At 37.1% G+C, this 22586-nt stretch overlaps 1 protein-coding gene across 8 annotated transcripts; it reads right to left on the bottom strand.

Moving 5' to 3' along the window:
- Window positions 1–4333: 4333 nt before the first annotated feature.
- exoc1 (exocyst complex component 1) lies at window positions 4334–22164 on the bottom strand. 8 transcript variants are annotated; one of them, XM_079889050.1, is made up of 21 exons: window positions 21987–22164; window positions 21240–21371; window positions 20976–21106; window positions 20046–20205; window positions 19730–19747; window positions 18824–19011; window positions 18374–18601; window positions 17744–17876; window positions 17542–17651; window positions 17251–17319; window positions 15559–15708; window positions 14075–14183; window positions 12051–12095; window positions 11398–11561; window positions 9849–9950; window positions 6873–6946; window positions 6506–6734; window positions 6231–6414; window positions 5363–5562; window positions 4967–5161; window positions 4341–4843 (listed from the first exon to the last, which is right to left on the bottom strand). In XM_079889050.1, exons 2-21 carry the CDS (start codon window positions 21361–21363, stop codon window positions 4691–4693), a joined length of 2766 nt encoding a protein of 921 aa, XP_079745176.1. In that variant the 5' UTR covers window positions 21364–21371; window positions 21987–22164; the 3' UTR covers window positions 4341–4690. The 8 variants fall into 8 exon arrangements, with proteins under 8 accessions (XP_079745183.1, XP_079745176.1, XP_079745178.1 ...); XM_079889052.1 differs by lacking the exon at window positions 12051–12095; XM_079889054.1 differs by lacking the exon at window positions 17251–17319.
- Between the last annotated feature and the right edge of the window lie 422 nt (window positions 22165–22586).

The following is a 22586-nucleotide window of genomic DNA, read 5'->3' as shown; positions in this document are numbered from 1 at the left end:
GCTGTTTGATCTTATAGATCTACGGGTAATAACGGAGAAATTTGAATTCTCACTAGATCTCGCAGCGATGTTATTATTTCTGTGGCGAATTCACATGCTTTCTTTACTGTAGCCTATCTTTGTGTCGCTTGATCAAGATCGGCTCGCGCTGCACTGTCTGACATTGGTCCAAACTGATAAACTGTCAGTGAAGCAGAAGCACAAATGATTATCGCATGATTGAGTTTGCCATTGATGTTGGGCAGCGTTTGTTGTGTTCGCGCCAGCGCGACTGCTATCTAAATTTTGGTCGGCAGGACCGAACCGAAAGCCAATAACGGTTCAATACGAATATATAATTATAATTTATTTCTTTGATCAAAGCTGAACTTTCAGCATCATTACTCCAGTCTTCAGTGTCACATGATCCTTCAGAAATCATTCTAATATGATATATGAATAATGCTCAAAAAGCATTCATTGCTATTATCAATGTTGAAAATAGTTATTTACATTTTTTAGGATTCTTTGATTAATAGAAAGATATTTAATTTTTTTTGTGGAAAGCCTTTCTTTAAAGTGAATTTCGTTTTGTATAAATTGTATCTTGTTGATAAAATGTTTCATCAACCAGTTGCCTGGATTTAATAAATAAGAATCAAATATAACAGACAATATAATCATGGAGGCACCCGCGCGGTCTCTTGCATTGCACGTTAACTGGAGCGCATCTCATCCATAGACAGTATAAACGATCTCATCCTAACTTAACGAAACTCATGAGAAATACATCAAATACACAAAGCTTGAAATGTCTTTAAACGAAATAATTCAAAACGAAAAGAAAAGGGCTACTGTCTGATTATGTAATCCATTATGTGCATTTCTCTCTATAGGCGCGTTCACTACGAATATGGCGATCGTCAACTTCATCTTTGCAGTCGACACTGTCAGAAAACACTAGTTTATTAATAAAAATCAATGCACGCGTCACCGGATTTACAAATCCACATCTTATTAGGCATATGTAGAAATAACGAGATATTATGTTGAAATAACATTATTATTAATAATACATCTTTTAGAATATTTGATTGAATGCTGAATGTTGCGCTTGTTCAGTTTAATAAAATTAAAACTTTAATTGTGATCATTAAAATAATTGAATATTAAATATTTAGTGGCCAAGTTTTGTAATGTCGTATATATCTATGACTTCGCACGACGGTGTAATTTACTTCCGGGTAAAGATGCGATCAGTCAAATGAAATAGAGTGCCGAAGTTATGACGTCAAGTCATAGTTTTGCTCATTTATTTATTTATATATAACGCATTCGTTCCAATGAACTGCCATAGCCAAGGCGACATCTAGTGTAATTTACTTCCGGGTAAAGATGCGACCAGTCAAATGAAATACAATAAACGTACAAATAAATATTACAAATCAAAAACCGATCGGAAATGTCGTCCAATTTTCTAATACTATTATTTGATGACAACAATACATTTGGAAAACAAAATACAGCCATTTCTGCTTTTTTTCTTTTAAACAAAAAACCAAGCTGCACCCTTTTTTAAATTTCATCTTTCAGTCCGAAATAGAATAATGAATGAACGAAAAAGTACACGGACCCGGAGCTCGTCTCGACGTGCAGATTCTAAGGTCAGTGGATATTCGGGGCTTTAGCCCAAACTAAAATTGGGTATTTTTATTTAAAGGAATTAATTAATTATAAACGTGATTTAAGGGAAAAAAGAAAAAGAAAGGCTTATTGTATTAGTGAAATAATTGTAACTATTTGAAAATAATATTTTATTTTTAATTATGCATGCATTCTCTCTAAATGAATCAAGGAAATTATAGCATATTTTCAATTCAAAAAGGCAAAATTTAATAAATAAATAAATAAATAAATAAAGTTGAGTAATTTGCGTCACCGTATACGGACCCGGAGCTCGTCTCGACGTGCAGATTCAAAATATTTTAAATGATTGAATAATTTTATTGTGTTTTAATGTTATATGAAATGTTACCATTAGTTATTTTCTCATTTTATGTCATTATCATGAAGAAAAGAAAAAAAAAGTGATTGGCGATGAGTGTCACCCGCCCAGATCAGCAGAATCATCAGCAACCACGATCAGCCAATTCATCAGTTATTTAATGTGATTCAATGGGATGTCAGGTGTCGCTCGCAGCCTCATCGCCCTCCAATTTTGCAGAGCGCGCGGCGGATATATATAGGGCAGACACGACCTATGTTTCTCTTCGACGGTGACTGGAAATTCAAGCTGCGATTTTTCACGTTGGATATACTCGCGCGATCAAATGCAGACGTGTTAAACACGATAAGAACACAAATTCTACCTTTATTCGTTAAAACAGTCGGTATTTCCCACAATGATTCTGCTTTGCTATTGATTACTAAGCGCTGCTATTGGCGGTCACGATTATTAAGTATGTAAGGCGAACGGAACAGAACAGTTAGCCAAAAATGAAAATTCTGTCAGTAATTACTCACCCTCATGTTGTTCCAACCCCGTAAGACCTTCGTTCATCTTCGGAACACAAATTAAGATATTTTTGATTAAATCTGAGACCTGGATCACTCCTCCATAGGCTTCTAAGGGTTTGAAACTTGCTGGCCCAGAAAAGTTATTAAACACATCGTTAATATAACGTTAGTCCAAGTGACTACAGTGGCTCAATCTTAAATTTATCAAGCGACGAGAATACTTTTTGTGCGCAAAAAAACGACTTTATTCCACTATTCATTTCCTTCTCTCTGGGCCTCGAGTCACGTAGTGTAACAGCGTAGCTTATCTGTGTTATACGTCACACGTAAGCTCACTATTGGCCGACGCTGGTCATGTGTGTGATGCGTGTAACGTATAACCAAAGTCCTTAGGCTTGTCTCTGCGTATAACACAGAAGCGCTGCGCAGTTACACTACGTGAACTAACTCAGAATTTTCATTTTTGGGTGATCAATCCCTTTAACTGTTCCGTTCCGTTCGCCTTACATGCTTAATAATCGTGACCGCCAATAGCAGCGCTTAGTAATCGTGACGTGGGACAATAGCAAAGCAGAATCATTGTGGGAAATACCGACTGTTTTAACGAATAAAGGTAGAATTTGTGTTCTTATCGTGTTTAACACGTCTGCATTTGATCGCGCGAGTATATCCAACGTGAAAAATCGCAGCTTGAATTTCCAGTCACCGTCGAAGAGAAACATAGGTCGTGTCTGCCCTATATATATCCGCCGCGCGCTCTGCAGAAGTGGAGGGCGATGAGGCTGCGAGCGACACCTGACATCCCATTGAATCACATTAATAGCTGATGAATTGGCTGATCGTGGTTGCTGATGATTCTGCTGATCTGGGCGGGTGACACTCATCGCCATTCACTTTTTTTTTCTTTTCTTCATGATAATGACATAAAATGAGAAAATAACTAATGGTAACATTTCATATAACATTAAAACACAATAAAATTATTCAATCATTTAAAATATTTTGAATCTGCACGTCGAGACGAGCTCCGGGTCCGTATACGGTGACGCAAATTACTCAACTTTATTTATTTATTAAATTTTGCCTTTTTGAATTGAAAATATGCTATAATTTCCTTGATTCATTTAGAGAGAATGCATGCATAATTAAAAATAAAATATTATTTTCAAATAGTTACAATTATTTCACTAATACAATAAGCCTTTCTTTTTCTTTTTTCCCTTAAATCACGTTTATAATTAATTAATTCCTTTAAATAAAAATACCCAATTTTAGTTTGGGCTAAAGCCCCGAATATCCACTGACCTTAGAACCGCCCCTGGTTCTTGTGGAAGCTCAAACGTGCTTGTAAGACAGGAGAATGAACCTCACTTGGTTCTTTGCTTACCACAACTGATGTGTGAGTTAATGAATGTTTATATGTGAATAAAAGCCTCAATTCAATCATATACAGCGATGGTGTCTCTTCAGAAAATTTTAACTAAACCGCTCAATTTACGGATGTTTTAAGATCTCCTTGTGAACTTTTTCCAAGCGACAAAGTGGTAGTTGCGTAGCTGTCAATGGAGGGACAGAAAGCTCTCAGATCTCAGTCCACACCACAACTATGACGTCGATAACAACACAGAAGAACAACATTGTTGGAATCACTTAAGATTCAGGTTGATTTTTTTATGAACATTAGAAACATCAATCAGAATCAGACAACAGAACAGTATGCCATGGTCTGTCGGTCTGGATGCTAATATCGTTTTTGTAATTGGCGTGAAGTGAACAGACAACTATCTGCTTTATAATCAACAATCAATTACAAGAATAAGGAAAATAACAAAATAGAGAAAATTTACTTTCAAAAGTAAGCTTTATTTACTTTCATATGACTCCAGGCCGTTTATTTTGTGATTTTCTTTACAGAATGTTTTTGATACCCATCAGCATTCAAGTGCATGAAAGATCAGCCACACACATTTTAGTGTTGAGCATAATTATAAAAAAAGTTCAGTCATTTGCGATTCACTAAACTAAAGCTATATGAAGAATTGTTGGTTTTCAACAAAACTCATGGAATCAGTAACAACAGAATCTCAAGTTACAAACAGGGTTCCAGTGTTAGTTCCCTTAAATGCACTGTAATGTATGTACAAATTAAGCACTCATTCTCTCCCTCTCTCTCACTATGATTCAGCTTCCTGTTTTAGTGGGACTGAGCGATACTGGAGAAGTACTCCAGCATGTCTTGAATGGTGAACTCCATGGTGATTCCAGACCCCGGGTAGCAGCGGTTTATCAAGCCCTCAAAGTGCTTGTACTGCCGAATGAACTCATCCTGCATGGAGTGCCAAACAACCTAATGGACAGAACAAAGTTCACATTTAAACTGACATTCTCAAGAATCTCAAAAGATTATAAATGCAACCATATTCAATTTAGCCATTTAGTGTTTCATTATTTGACTCTTGTTCTTTTTCACCTGTAACAGACTCTCCTCCTCACACAGGTGCTTATCCACCTTCCTGTAGAGGTTGTCCAGGCCCTTTTTCACCTCTTTGCCAGGGTATTCTTTAATAACCTTACGCAATTCCTGTTTATTGAAGGCCAGCTGGTAGCTCACTTCTTCTTCTCGCACACCCTGGGCAACACGAGCCTCAACACCCTCAAAGAAGTGCTGCAAGATGGGAAGACAATTAACCATGGTCCAGGACACTTATTACACTCTAATGCAAAGATGAAGACGGCATAAACAAAGGCTGAAAAATCCAATAACATTAATAATCCAAACACATTTTAGTTTCATTCCTAAATTCCTCATTTACACAGATGTACTGGGAAACTGCTTAATTCAGGTTTCCATAAAGATTTGTCTCACATTGAGTTTCTCCAGCGGTTGACCCAGTGAGTTGATGACGTAGGACTGCAGGTGTTCGGTGTATTTCTGCTTGGCCTCCTTTCTCTCTGCCTCCAGACAGGAGATCTTGAGGCTGGACAGAGTTGAGAAGATATGGTGGAAGTTCTCCATCATCACCACATCACGTGGAGTCTTCTGGCTTTCGTTGGCCACTTTCTCCACTATGGATACACAAACAGACAAGAGTGTGGAAAACAAATGATATAGCAGAACCGCAAATATTAAAAATCTAAACCTGATTCTGTATAGTGGTTTGCCGCCCATAATTCAAATGTGTTTATGCTCCTGATGTACATGAATAATAATAATAGTCACTTTTCAATTAATGGACCAGCACCCTTGAGTCTTAAATGGTTCTCAAAAGTCTTGTTATTGTTAATTAAAGCTAAAACTATAAATCATTAATCATTGCCTGTAATTGAAATAATAAATAAATGTTAGATGAAAAACTTTAAAAGAAAATGAGAAATCTTGCCTTGGTGACTAACTGAAATAAATTTAGGCTTAAGATCTAAAATTACTAGAACTAAAACTGAAATTTAAATCATTTAAAGCTATATAAAAATATAGCAACATACACAAAAAAATACACAAAAATTACAAAAGCACATACAATTATAACAAAAATATAAGCTAATTAGAAAAAAAAGAATACTAAAACTACATAAAAAACTAAAATAACACTGGTTCTCAATGCTTCACTTCCCATGTTATCATGTTTTCTTTATATTTCAAAAAATGTCTGAAGCGTAGCAATTCAAGTGATTTAGAGCTTCTCGCATCTATTCAAGATTTTTATAAATGTATGAAAGTTGGTCATGACGCTCACCGTTATGGAACACGGCTCTGATGAGTTTGATGTAGGCTTTATCCAGATCACCCCGCCGCTCTGCGTTTCGGAAAATAGCCTCAGCCAGCTTAGCAAACTCCTCAAAGCCAGTGACAAACGGCAGGATGCCCACTTTACTCTTCTTTGAAATCTTCACTTCCTCCATCTGACGAATCTGGCCCGACTGAAAGAGCAACAGAAACATCAGAAGATCCAGATGCCTGTCTCAACATCAATACATAGATAAAAAGATGCTTATCATGAGCTCAACTTACGATGCATTTATCAAAGTTTCTCTTGACAGTGACCAGCACATTGCCCAGTGTTGTGCTGAGATATGAGGCGGGATCGACATTTTCGGCTGTCCAGACGTGGTGACTCATCTTCACCAGCATGTAGAGAGAGTTGAAGCTGTCTATCTTATCACCTAAAGCTATCAGACTGTTCAGCTCCGTCTCAATGCTCTGAAAGATCTTATTCATCATCATCCGAACCATGTCCTTACTGCAAGAGAAATGGATGTACGATCATTTTTTGCATTTGAAGGCTTATTTAATCTGCTTAAAAACAGATTTGACTGTTAAATGGATGACTGACAGAAAGAAATTAATGAACTAAGAGCTCAAGAGAACTGTGACTCACTCAGATATTGAATATCTATGTTCACTGGTGGGTCTGGAGTGCACTGTTCCATCGGCGTCATCCACATTCTCTGCCTAATGAGGCATTTAGAACATCATTAAAGGTGACATATTATGCCCCTTTTCACAAGATGTAATATAAATCTATGGTGTCCCCAGAATGTGTCTGTGAAATTTCAGCTCAAAATACCCCCCAGATCATTTATTATAGCTTGTCAAAGTTGCCCCTTTTTGGGTGTGAGCAAAAACGCTCAGTTTTTGTGTGTGTCCCTTTAAATGCAAATGAGCTGCTGCTCCCCGCTCACATTCAGAAGACTGCCGATCCTTTACACGAGCTTCGAATACAATAACAAAACGCGCAAATAATCTCACTCATCTAAAATCGCAGAAATAACCAGTAGCGGAGTGCAGCCTTACAGAGAGACTCAGGAAGAGGTTGGAACTTGGACGTTCCTGAATGGTTAGTGGATACATTTATGTAGTTTTTGTGGAGTTACATTGATTCATCTGTTTCTGGGGGATTTCCGTTGAAAATAAAATTAATCTGCTAATTAATAACTTATCTTATCTAATAAGACTGCTCTTTTGTCTCATCTGAGTCTGGGACTCTAAATAGTGTTCTGTGCTCGTCTGTGCAGCCAGTTTGCATGCTTTGCACAAACTTTTGCCATTGTGTTAAAACCATAGACTGTAAAAAAAGATGGACGACGCCCCTTCGCTCTCTTCCATTGATGAGAACTGAAGCCGCCAGTGTCCCGATATGGCGCTGACATATTGGAACTTGAGTCTGCGCAGTAGCGATCTCGGGACCAGACCTGCGCAGTAGTGAGCAGGAAGTAAAGCCGCGAAGTCAACGCTCCGCCCTCACTCTCGTCGGGAGAGTGCATTCTGCACACTTTTTTGAAAATTGATTGCAGTATGACAAGAGGCTTGTTAAAATAAAGTAAATACAATCTCCTCAGTCCTCCGAAGATCCCGAAAAAAATGTCCGTGGTGCTTCAGTGACTACTTCGCTCAGAGAACCTGTCAATCACAGCTGTCAATCATGACGTTACACCACCGCATCACGTAACTAACTAAAAACCAACTTATTTTTGAAACAGACACTTGAACTTACATCATCGTGATAAAAACAACAGCAAATGAAAGAAACCACCTTTGGAAAAAAGATATTTGAAGTGTAATTTAATTGTTTAGTTGGTCTCGCGTCCCATTGAATAACACGGCGAGGCGGGGCTTATGACCTATACTAGGACCAGTCACCGGGGGGCGATCGAGACGTTTTGGCTTCACTTTTCAGGGCTTGTGCGGCACGCTTGGTTAAAACTAGTTACACTGTTGTCACTTGCGAAAACCAAATGGCGGTGCCGTGGGTGGAAACGTGCAGATTAAGGGGCCGTAATATTATAATAAAATCCCCTTTCTACGTCAGAAGGGGAGTGAAATCTGATTGGCTTATTTATGCTTGCAGAGAAAGTCTTACCAAAACAAAGTTACTGGGTTGTCACTTTTCACGTTTTCGGTGTTGGTAGATGCACCAGGGACCCAATTATAGCACTTAAACACGGAAAAAGTCAAATTTTTATGATATGTCCCCTTTAAAGGTGCTGTATGTAATTTCTGACTGTAATAAAGCATAAAAATAGCATAATATGTTAGCAGAGATTTAGGTAACATGCTAAGTTCAAATACATGTTTCTCGGAAAAACAAAGCTACCGCCAGTTATTCTACTTTGAAATGTGCGTTCCGTGTCGGAATGTCTGTTTATGTTTTGGTCTGTGTGATCCCGGCCACTGCCAATTTACTGAATAGTGTTTCCACACCCCGGGTTGCCAGCAGAAAACACAGCTTATTGCAGTCATGGAAACCAGCAAACAAAAAGGTTCAGAGACCCCAAATTCTACCTGACCTCAGCATCCACCTAAAAAGCTCTATGATAAGAGGCATATTAAAATGCGGATAAATATTCGAGATGCATTTAGTGTAAGGCTTTTTCCAACGCTTTCCAATGTCAATTGCGCTTGTTCCTGTTGCATATCTGGCAACCCGCGTGTGCCTTGAGTCCAAGGCTGAATCCGAAATCAGCCCCTATAGCCTCATTCACTATTCCCTACATTAGTCCACTAATACAGTTCACTTGAAGGAGTGAATGAAAACGAGTGAGTGAATTCGGACAGCCGTTGAGTGTACATCGGTTGTACTTTTGTTATTGCGGTGCATTGTGGGATAGAATGAGTGCACTCAATAACATTCACTATGGTTTCGGACACCACTACAAATGGCTGTATAGGGGACGATTTCGGATTCAGCCCAAGTGTGCCAAGCATGAAAAGTCCTGAAAAGCGATGCCAAAGCATTTTGATCGCCCCCTGGTGGCTGGCTGCAGTATAGGTCTTAAACCCCACCCTCTCCATGTAATCGAATGGGACGTGAGCCAAACTAAAAAATCCAATTACACTCCAAATAATCTTTTTCTAAAGATAGTTTGTGTCATTTTTTGTAGTTCTCATCATGCAGACGTATATTCTAATGTTAACTTGCCCAATAAGTTTGGTTTTAGTTAGTTATTTGATGCTATTATAATGGGGTGAATCATCATGATTGACAGCTGTGCTATCGAATGAGTCTGCGAGTGTGGGAGTGTGGGCGGGACCTTGATGCCGTGGCTTCACCTCAGGATCACTATTGCGCAGACTTGGGTTTTGAACGACGTAATCTGCAACGACCATTACTGGGATATTTTGGCTTCATTTTTCTACAGTGGATGGAAGCAGAGCCATCCATCTTTTTTACAGTCTATGGTTGAGTCTGAGGAGAGGGCAGGGGAAACAACTCTCTCCAATATTTTACATTTTTGACCGCAGTACTCATTTTAACTGCTAGCAGTCAATATTACATACTGCACCTTTAAAAACATCATCACACACAAATACAATACACGCACATATCTGAACCAGTACAGTGTCTGATACTCACCTGAGCTAGTGTAGGATTTTGCTGCAGCTTGAAGAACTTGCTGATAAAGTCCTGTTCAGCCAGACACAGCGGCTCCAGCTCACTCAAAACCTGCTCAAAGATCTAGAAAACAGCACACAAGAAAGGACCACAAACCCTTAATGGACATACGTACACTACCGTTCAAAGGTTTGGGGTTGGTACAGTTTTTGTTGTTGAATATTTTTATTTTTTGCTTTGTACTGTTGTCTGTTATACATCAGACAATACAAGACAAAGAAAAATACACAAGGACTGGACTTTAGCTTTTCTAAAGGTATACAATTATTAACCTCCGAAAACCACAGGCTAATTGTAATAACAGTATCTGATTTCCACTTCATTGCAATACACTTCTTGGCTTTGCTTGAGGTTGAAATTGGTGAAGTTTACATTTACATTTACATTTATTCATTTAGCTGACGCTTTTATCCAAAGCGACTTACAATTGCTATATATGTCAGAGGTCGCACGCCTCTGGAGCAACTAGGGGTTAAGTGTCTTGCTCAGGGACACATTGGTGTCTCACAGTGGATTCGAACCCGGGTCTCTCACACCAAAGGCATGTGTCTTATCCATTGCGCCACCACCCCCCTAGTTAACCAATAAACATTTATCTGGGTCTACTGGGAAGGTGAATCCATGTATAACAGATGTAATACTGCAATTTGTTTGCCAGTTCCCTCGTCTATACCACATCTAAAGCATAGAGGTAAGAATATTTAGAGGTGAGAACTTATGCAGAGTCTAGATGGAGTGAAATAAACTTGGTGAAGAAAATTAAATGGAGTCAGTCTATATCTAGAGCTCAAATAAGATGTGATTCCTTCCTTGCATAGTTCACTCCAGACTTCTCCATCTGCACGAATGCCTAAATCTCGTTCCCATCTAATTTTAGATTTGTCTAATTTAGCTTGAGGTTTATTTGTCATCAGGGAATTATATATTCTATATTTCTTCAAATAAAAGAGTTGCTCCAGCTGTTAAACTAGGCAACTTCAGTTGGGTTGGTAGGATTTTATAATATTTTTAAAAGAAGTCTCTTATGCTCACCAAATCTGCATTTATTTGATCAAAACTACAGTAAAAACATTAATATTGCGAAATATTACGAAAAATAACTGATTTGGTCCACAAAAAATATTTCTTATGATTATCAAATGTTGAAAACAGTTGTGCTGCATTATATTTTTGCAGAAAGCATGATACATTTTTTAGGTTTCTATAGTGAACATAAAGATAAATACTAATAGCATTTTTTAAAATAGAACTTTTGTAACATTATAAAGGTCCTTTACTGTCATTTTTAATCAATTTAATATGTCCTTGCCGAATAAAAGTAGGCCTTTTCATTTATTTTAAACAATAATAATAATAATAATAATAATAATAATAATCTTACTGACCCCAAACTTTTGAATGGTAGTGTAAGATTAAAAACACAACAAATATCAGTATTTATCTTCATTTGAAGTGAAAATTCTGAACCAATCAGCATCTTTAAATTGGGCCAGTATTTGTGGTGTCGCACCTTATCAAACCTAGTTCTGTCTGCTACGTCCAGGTCAGAGGCGGACATGTTGCCCATATCAAGCAGAGAAGATGACTGAGAGCGCCTGCTGTTGGAGCTGCTCACAGCGAGTTTATTCAGACTTGAGGTGGAGCCTGTAAGCTTCCCAGAACTCCCATGCAGGCCTGAGAGAGACCATTAGAGGAGAAACCATTAGAGTATGAACTGGATATTAAATATAACAGCCAGATATACAACTCACTTTTCTATATGGGTTATTAAACTTACCTTGGCGAGCACGTTGATCTGAATGCAATGCAATGCATGCAATCCAACTACCAATAATCTCATATAAATCATAGAGGATTTATTGCATGATAAAAAAAACTCCCTTTAACCCCTGATGCATTAACATTAAACATTTTAAAATCTGATATCATTGGACACGTTTGAGGTTAGTTTTGATCAAGAAAAAGTGAATAAGGTAAAATGAAATCCATAAAACGGTGCATGTAACTCAAGCTTAGAAAAGATTGTAAATATATGTTTTGCATACACATGAAACATTGAAACTGAAGATAATGGTTTACTGTGTTTGTGTGGCAGATATGCCTTTTGACTAAGAGGGAGCAAGGCATTATGGGATAGGCATGGGATGTGGCACTGATACTTACTCTCCGTCTCCTGTTTGAGAGCACTCTCTTTCCGCGGAAGCGTGGCTGGAGGCCGGTTAGAAAGGCAGGCATCAGAGACAGAGACACGTTAGGCTTACAACATGCAGCATGGTGCCAGAGTTAGGGGTTAAAGGTCAAAGTTTTCAAATATGACATGCACTGCAGTGGCTGAATTTAGGCTAAGTAGAATTAGGGCTCAGTGGCCATTTGGAAACAAAAAGCTCCGTTTCTATCATCATGTGGAGGAAAAAGCTGAGACTGAGACTGGTAATGAAAGCTGGTAAAAAAAAGAACATCTTATTTACACCTGGAAGTTTCCCATCATGAGCAGGGAGAATAGGGATATGCCCAACAGGCATGAGTAACTGAGCACTCGGAAAGCAGTGATCAACTATGAAAGACTTCAATACATTTTACGTATATGAAAATCCAGTTATAATTATATGCAAATATGTTAAAAAGGGCCTAATATATTAATTTGGTTTAATATAACGCTGTGGTCTGAATCATCAGACAAATTTGCACCATGGTCTTTCACACAAGAGGGCTTTTTTAAATTCAAAAACAGTTATATGGAGCACAACAGAATGGAACAGTATTTTTAACTTGTCTTAAATGTCACAGACACAATGTCTTAAAGGGATAGTTCACCCAAAAATGAGCCCATGATTTACTCACCCTGAAGCCATCAATATATATTTTCAATATAGATATTTTGCTTACACGAACGCATCGCTTTACTTCAGAAGACCTTTATTAACCCCCAGAGATGCGTGGAGCACTTTAATAATGAATAGATGCACTTTGAAGGACTTCCTAAGACATACACTCATTCACTCTCATTATAAAGCTTGGAAGAGCCCGGACATTTTTTAATATAACTCCGATTGTATTCGTCTGAAAGAAGAATGTCATATACACCTAGGATGGCTTCAGGGTGAGTAAATCATGGGCTAATTTTCATTTTTGGGTGAACTATCCCTTTAATGTGACGCTTATCGTGTGGAAAAAACAAACAAAATGCCCATAATATAATTATACCCTTTATATACATCTTTAATATATCTAAATACTGAATAAAAAAGTAACATTTGTCCTAAAACACTTGAGTTCAAAAGTTTGGGGTCAATATATATATTTTTTTAAAGTGACAGTAAAGACATTTATAAGGTTACACAACATTTTATTTTCAAATAAATGCTGTTCTTTCAAAATTTATATTTATCAAAGAATTTTTTTTTTATCATGGTTTCCGATGAAGAAATGTTTCTTGAGCTGCAAATCTGCATATCAGAATGATTTCTGAAGGATCGTGTGACACTGAAGACTGGAGTAATGATGCTGAAAATTCAGCTTCACCATCACAGGAATCAATTATTTTAAAACATATTAACATAGAAAAACAGTTACTTTAAACTGTAATAATATTTCACAATATTTTACTGTATTTTTGATCAAATAAATGCAGCCTTGGTGAGCATAAGAGACTGCTTTGAAATTTGTTTTTTGCCAACCCCAAACATTTGCACAGTAGTGTAAATACTAAATAAGTCCCTCTTTATTCAGTTTTGAAGTATTCAGTTCTAAACATCCTGGGATCTCATGTATTCAGTTTTTTTCCCCACAAAACAATGTGAGTGTCATGCCTCTAGTACACATGTAATGGCCTATTGGCATGTGTAACAGTACACACACTGTGGGCCATGCAGCACATGTCAGGACATTACTATGCAAACGTGACGTAACACCATCATATCAGAGACAAGCGATGACTGACAGCTCAATGATTTCACTAGAGAATTAAGTCGGATAGTTTAAATTCAACTCTAAACTGTGCGTTTGTCATGTGGTGTAAAATGAAAGAAAAAACACAAGTAGATTACAAACAGCACACACACTATGACAAACACACAACATAGCAAACACAAGACGCACACTGACTAAAGATATAGCATGGACAAAAATCCCATTCCAAGAGTTTCTTGATAAACAAACAAAAGAATTTGTTTTTATTGTGGTCTTACCAAATTTTCCTTTCCCATCCTTACTAGTGCCCGCCATTTTGATCTTTGCAACTTCAAAGAAGTCCTTAATTTCCCGCTCATACAGCCGAGTCATGTAATCCACGTAAGTCTGTAAAAAACATAAGGGAGGATCAGGAATTTGATCAAATTCCAATTTTTTTATTTCTCAGCATTTTTCTCATTTAGAAGAAGGTATAAAGAACATAGGAAATAATGAGGAGAGAGACAGAGGGAACAAGTGACGAACTGGACACAAATCCAATCTGTCAGAGTATACACAGCAACAGCAACATCCAGGCCACGTCTGTCATCTCATTTGGATTTTAAAGATTAATAATAATAGTAGGTACAGACAAATGCATCTAAAACATTTGGGAATCAATTTGGAACTGAGTGATGATCAGAAAAAGAATAATCACTCCAACTAAACCCTTAAATGTGGCTTTGCCCTTGAGTTTATTGGGTTTAACGTCTGTAGAATTACATTAACAGTGCTATTATGTCTGAGCAGAGCTGAAATTAAATATAACTGCTTTTTTCCTCCACTTATGCTGCCATTTCAAAAGGAAAACCACCGTCTCTCAGAGGACATCGGGATAAGACATTGCAGTGTTATTATGATGGCATTTTAATTTTACTGTAACTGATGGTCATAAATGATAATAGACTTTATCAGGGTTTTTTTCTTTTTTTTTCTCTTTACCTTAGATTACTGTTGGTGATGTAATTGTTTTAAACATATAATCATTTTACAGTAAAACATACATCAGTAATGGCACTGAGTGTCTTATTAAAATAAAGTCCCAATTATGATCTTAATTAAGGGACTAATTAAAATGGCCCTACTTACTTTCTTAATGCAAGTTTTGGGTATGTACACAGTTGAACAATTCACATTCATAAGTGAATGATTCGTCCGTGCATGTTATTTGAGAGAGAAAAAAAAATCATATTTTTGTAATTTTCAACCTCTAAAAACAACCTTCCTGCTCTGCTGATGTCACTTAGGCTGTGCACACTATTGGATATTGTTAACTTAAGTTAGCCAAATAGCTATTGAGACATTGTTTTAGCATATTCACATTCATTCTGATATATATGTAACAGAGTTTTTCACCATCTAAATAAATTCACAATGAATAAAATAAAGTTCCATCCAACTTTTTTCTCACTGAATAACCCGTTTCACTCTAAAATGCAACACATTACAGTGTATGTCAGTAAAACTGGTCACAAATAGCAATTTACTATTGACTGTAATGGTAATAATCTGCAGTGCTACGAAAAGTAAGAATGTTATAGGATTTAATAATGTTTTTGTCCTTGACTTTTGCCACATGCTTCACCAATTAAAGTTTCCATACACTTTAATGACTATCAAGACGGAACAATTCGTATAAACGTGACAGAATGCTTCCAAACCTCAATGTTGCCTGATATCAGTCATGATAATCACGGCAGTGATGGAAGTGATAAACACTCACCCTGGAGAGCCCCTCATATTTCTCTCTCTGGGTGTTCTTCAGCCACTCCATCAGTTTGGCATATCTGAGCAGGTCTCTGTGCAGAGGGCTGTGTTTGGGTAGTGTCAGCTCAGCTGTGTGCTGGGACAGTGTGGAGCTCTGATCGTGGCCCTACACACACACAAACACACAGACAGAATCAGTGAGTGGAAACACTTAACACAAGCAATTTAATATTAAGGAAGACACACAAACTCTCACTCCCACACAGGGCTGGGTAAAAATACAGATTTTCTGATTAATCGTGACCTTTATTTGACCAATTTCAATATAGAAGTCCCATGTTTGAAAACATATTTAAAAAAATCTGCTGACACTGCCATGGACATGAGGATAAGACATTGCAGCAATATTATATTATGATAGCATTTTAATGGTTACTGTAACTGATGATAAGGGTTCTGTGTCAGTGGTCACAAATGATAATGGACTTTATCAGGCTCATTTCAAAACATATAATGCAACATATAATGCTTATACATTAAAACATACATCTTGATTTGAACAATTTCATTATAAATTCAATACGTCCCAACATTCATTGTTTGCTCTATGACTATTTTCAAAAAATCTGATTTGTGAACATACATTAGCAGTCTGTATTGAATGTGATTTAATAAATGACTTGTTTACAGAAAATGAATGGTAAAATAACAGTCTTTCTATTGAGTCGTCCTTGTGGGTTGGAAGCAAAAACAAATTCGACTCATGAGAAAAAGAAAAAAAAAGTCCTGAAGGAACCAGTTACTTTTCAGTGAATCAAAAACATACAGCATGACCAGTCTGATTTATTAACAAATTACTCTTATGAACAGGTAATTTTTAGTGAATCAAAAACATAAGAGAGTGACTAGAGCAGTTTAATTTATGAACAAATGACTCTTATGAACTGGTTCTTTTCACTTAATTAAAAACATACTGTACAACCAGAGTTGCCCTATTAAAAAAAGTATCTGTTCTTTTAATAAATAGTTCAAAAATACAAGTTACTTATTGAATGAGTCTAAAACACAGCAGCAGAAGAGAGAGAATATCTTCCCTAGAGAAAATGGACATTATGATGGAATCAAATCGAGTTTGTGTATTGGTGTCAAAACAAATATCGAAATCTGTATAATCACCCAGCCCTACTACCACACAAAAGATTGCTGTTATATTACAGTGACAAACCGTAATTAGTTGGGTAACAACCACCAAGCGTCACAAATTCATGAACACTGCCACAAAACCGACAGTCACTGCCACAAAAAATTCTCACAGTCAATCAGTTCCTTCTCAATGCATCTATAAAACATCCACATCATAAAGGCAAACACTACAGGAACTGCATGCTGACCAGGCCATATCTTCTCTCGAGCATCCCATAATTCCATCGGAGAGTGAGCAAAACAAGGCAATGAAGACCCCTTCACATCTTCAGGGGACAAAATCAACAACTACTAACACAAGTATGATGTTGGCTGAGAGGTTTATGGGGAGATCATCTTAGAAGCCTAAGATGAGAACGTCTGGATTACATCACCATGAACATGCTTAAATGAAATGTTTCCATGGAGAGAGAAGCATTGATGAGACAGTTAGGTCTAAGAAAGAGGAGTTGCGTGACTGTTAGAGTGGGCGGGTCAAACAGGATGCTGGAGTGGGCGTACTCACAGGGAGTGACAGACAGGACGACCTATAGAACTGAGGGATGGTCATTTTGAAGTGACTGAAGTGGTTGAACTGACAGAGGAACAGAAAGCACAGTGTAGTAAAGTGATATAGAGAGACACGACTGGTGGCCAAACAGGAACACAGGAGAAAGAATCAATCACAGACAGAGGTAGATAAAACACTCATAGGAAAAGGAAAGGAAGCTTAAAACTCCTCAGCAATGACACACATTGCCATACATTTAAGATGTGCATGTGCTTTACCTGTGTACTACGTGTGTAATAATGTTACCTGGTGCACAAACACATTGTTGAGGTGGTTGGTGAGACGGCGGGCAAAAGCATCTCTGAGCTCAGAAAACAGATGCTGCTGCTGCTTGACTGCCATCAGCTTATCGTGACCTGAACATCACGCAAACATTAGAAATACTGTTCATGCACACCTGAAAGTGCTGTTATCACAAAATTAGTGATGTACAGTATGAGAGCAGTACCTGGTTTGAGCGCTACATTCATGCACTGGGACAGAGCCTCAGAAGCGTTGATGCAGGCCTCGATACCCTTAGGAGAAGACAAATCTCCTTCTTGCAAAGCCTTGATGTGCCCTTTTGATAGATCCATGTAGTTCTACCACGATAAAAAAGACAAAAGCGGTAATAATAGACATAAATTCTAATCATACCAATAATCTTTTATTGGAGTTTTGTTTTAATATTAAAACATAAGCAGTACAGAAGCACACTCTGCTAGAACTTTGCTTACCATGGCATTTTAAATAAATAAATAAGTTAATAAACACACAGAAGCTTATATCAAATATGTGGCATGCAGATCTCTTTTGCGAGACACGAGTGCAACGGTCAAAGGTGTCTGTCTAGAGTACAATGGAAAAGCAGCGCAGAAAACGTGTTCTGTGTGAACGGCTTGGTTGCGGTTTCATAACCTAGATTTTCTCCACATTGAGCTTCTCTATTTCTGCAATGTTTTGAACGTTTTAAATTAGTTAAACTGGATAGGCTAACAAAAACATTCAAATGCAACATCATCATCGCATCTCGAACACCACTGACAAGGCTGCCTGAATGCTCCATTTTTGCTCCGTCTGTGCTCAATCTATAACGTACCACGAGGAACTGGATCTCATCCAGTAGTTTGCCGTTGTTGGTGTTGCTAATCTGAATGAGACGGTTGCTCTGGGAGATCTGGTCCATCTGCTCCTTCACGCTCTGCAGCATCTCCTCGTAACTGAGCAACTTGCCTTCGATGTTATCCACCTCTGACAGAGCCTGATCCAGCAGCTGCATCAGGATGTTCACCTGCTTCTCAGAGGCCATGATGGACTGGATGTTAGCCTGAGGAGGAGAAAAGAAGAAATATTATCATTCACCACACCAAAAATAAACCCAGTTTCATTTCTGATATGGGACTATCCACTATTCCCTAATCAGACAAGCTTTAAGAACATTTACCTCAACATTTAGATAATTATTGCATGCTCAATATAGATATAGGTTATAATAAAAATCCCAAATAACTACTTCTATTGTCAGTTTGAAACGCTTTAACATACTCACCCCATCTAGGACCTGTAGCTCACGGGACAGTTTCTCAGCAAAGGCCTCTGCGTTGGAAATGGCGTACTCGCAGACCTCCATCATGCTCTCAATGTCCTGCTCCTCACGGGCGTTCAGCTCCTGGTAATCGTCCAGAGCATCCTCATCTCCCCCGGCGACACTCTGACTCTCTCCGCTCGGGACCGACTCTGGGGGGAAAGGAATCAGACAGTGAGCATTACAATAGTACTCATATAGACCTCAAATTTATGTCATATACTACCGTTTAAAAGTTTGTGGTCAGTACACTGTTTGTTTGTTTGTTTTTAAAATAAATTATCTTCTAATCTTATAATTAAATTATAAGAAATTCATCAAAAGTGAACTGTTCTTTTGAATTATTCATCAAAGAATCCTGAAAAAAAAAGTTTTGATAATAGTAAGAAATGTTACCTGAGCAGCAAATCAGTATATTAGACTGATTTCTGAAGGATCATGTGACACTGAAGACTGGAGTAAGCATGCTGAAAATTCAGCTTTGCCATCACAGGAATGAATGACATTTAAAAGGTTCAAGTAGAAAAAATGACTTTTTTCTTTCAAGTAAATCAAATAAATGCAGCCTTGGTAAGCATAAGAGACTTAAAAAACATTTATAAAATCGTACCGATCCCAAGCTTTTGAACAGTATGTATGCATGTGAGTATATGAACTAAACTACTCCATAAATATAATGTAAGTAACGCTCATTAAAATAAACACATGCACACAAACAAATCTAGAGAGTGAGCATTGTGCAAATGTTCCCTGATAACTGATGTGGTTTAACAAATGAATTAATGGAAGGAAAGAATGACCATTAATGAGGGGAACTGGAGAAGGGAAATGGAGGATGATGGAAAATGGAAGAAAAAACAGCGTACAAACCTTCAGCTTTAGGAAGCTCTGGCCAAGTGAGAGATTTAAAGAGAATAGCACAGATCAGGTTAAAGCATTAAGGGGCAATCAAATAGACATTGCAGAAACCCAAAGAGCTCAGAAAAAGTGAAAGAGAGAGAACACTAGCTGCAGGAAAACAGAAACTAGTTTGAGTTCCTACCACTGCAAATGTAATAGTTCTATGTATAAGCTTTAAGAATTGTTTCTATCAAAGGGCTAAGGTAATTACATATTAGAAACACACTGGTAGTTTAACAACATGCTATTACTCCCCCACACCACCAGGAGCAGTAGAGAGCCATACCTTCCAGCAGCTGAGGACTGACGTTTACAAACTCCACTTTCTTGCGAAGGTAGCGCTGGTTCAGTTTCCAGATGCATGAGATGAATGAATTCTTCTCTGCAGTGCTGCTCGCCACCCACCGATAAACCTTCTCAAAATGGAGGTCAAACTCTGGATTCTCCTGAAGAATGGAAGAAATTCCATTGAAAATGAAAAGATGTTTTCAGTAAATTCAGGTCAATACCAAATCGATAATTATTTTGTCTAATATGTTATGGCCAATAACCATATTAACTACATTTGTATAAATAATTAAAATATAAAACACTTTAAGTGCTACAAGTAAAATTTAGGCATCACAACATTAAAATGTACAGTATGAAAAATTTATATTCACTTTGAGATTTAAATGATTAGTGTTTTTAAAGATTAACTTTAAGTGCGCATTAGGTGATGGCAAGGGTAATCTAAAAGTTTAAATTAAATTATTTTAAAAAATGTAATATCCAATCAGTGTTGGTATTGTAAACTAAAACAAAAATCGTTTTCATTTTAAATCAAGCTTAAATAAAATAAAATAAAATATAAATATTAGATGAAAAAAAAAAATAGAAATAAAATAAGTATACACTGAAGTACTAATATTAAAAATAGCTCATTCCAAATATTAATATATAGTATATAAATAATACTAAAATAACACTGTATCCAGTATCATCCAATAACCGATCTGGGCTGCATTTCTCAAAAGCATTGATAGCTAAGATGACCATAATTGGTGGCATTAGCTCAATGCTCTACTTAGGCTTACAATGCTTTTGGAAAACGCAGCCCCGGACAGTACAGATATATCATGCATCTAATATAATATTTAACTAATAGATATTTTATTACTGATCTTTACTTCATGTCTGAATTGATATTGATAACATTTCGCATATGACCTCTGACCTTAGTGGCATCTTTGGCATCAACCTCTGTCAGGTCCCGTAGTTCCCAGGCCATCTGTCTCTTGTAGAAATCTCCTTTATCTGACTTCTTCACTTTCACCACCTTCACCTGCACTGGACGCTCTGTGGTCACTAAGGATAATAAACAGAATTGATAGAGGTAAAATAATCATTAAATAAACATTTACTGATGTGATCTGACCTATTTTTTACAGTCTATGGATCTGACATGGATATGTGGGGTCAGACTGTGTCTGTGTTCTACCTGTGGCACATAGGAAACAGTTCTTCTTCTTTTTCCCTGCCTTGCAGACATTGACGATGCTCAGCAGACGCTCGTCATTGGGGGTGAAAATATCCCTCTGAAGGGCGTGCTTGATGGCAGTCATGTTTATTCCTGAAATTAAAAGCACAATTGGGTCTTGGGAATCAGCAAACAATACTTCCACTAAACATATCAACATATGCTGGTTGATGCAATACTTACTATACTGATGGTCATTCAAAAGTGTATTATTTCACATGCAACATATTTAAAAAATGTCACTCATCTGTTAGCTGTAAGTGTGCAACAATACTGCAAATGTACAAGATACAATAAAACAGTAAGTTACATACTAAGTAACATTGCAGGTAAAAAAAGGTGTTTTCTAAAGTAAAAATATCACATTCATACAAATTTAATTGTAGGTAACTTGTCCATTATTCACAAAGATGTACGTTAGCCTACTAGAAAGTAACGTTACCATGTTTATCCATGTAAATACCACAGCATATGAATATGGTAATTATTGTACTATGATAAACATTAGAATATTACATTTCACCATACGTAGCACTATACCGCCACTTTACTTTTTTAAAGGCGTAACGTTAGTTCGTGGCGTTTTATTTAATCTTTCTTAATTATCATAATAACAGTTGTTTTATATAAAAAGGTCAGCTGACACAATAAACAGCGAAGGGGCCTTTTTGAGAAGCTAATAAACTGCGACTACTAGTCGAATCTTACCTTACTTACATCCAAATGGAGTGGCGAAAATGCTTTCTTTAACTCTTTGACTTGTATTTGTTTAGAATTAAAGCTTTTTTCCTGAATATCACATCAGCTGTCAGGGACCCAGCCCTGAAAGCAGTGTGAACACGAAAACTGTAATGAGCGAGAAAAACATAAACTTCCTACTTCCGGTAGTATTTCTACAATAAAAGTCCCTTACGTGCATTATCATTATAATGGAACAAACGTAGATTGTGTGATTTATGTTGACAATTATTATCATTCTGTAGTTCTTTTCTTTATATAAAGATGATATGAACTAATGATTAACAATATAGATCTCTAATCATCCTTAACAGTTTATGAGCTTCATCCTTAATTTATGAGCTCCAACCTATGGCTCCAACCTTATCTCTTAAGGTTAAAATGCAAGCTGTGAAAAGGGTAATAATAACTGAAATAATAAGGAAACAAGACCTTTTCTACTTTACAGTAGGCTATAATACATTTCAAATTTAAGATCTATCATTTGTTCACTCAGTGAAAGTATGATAGAAGAGAGTATAATTTCAGTAACAACAACCTGACTAAGAACTACAGAAAATATAAGATATA

The sequence above is a fragment of the Squalius cephalus genome (assembly GCF_949319135.1).
Source record: "Squalius cephalus genome assembly, chromosome: 12".
NCBI lineage: Eukaryota > Metazoa > Chordata > Actinopteri > Cypriniformes > Leuciscidae > Squalius > Squalius cephalus.
Note: the sequence above shows the minus strand (reverse complement) of the source record. Positions and strands in the feature narration are given on the sequence as shown.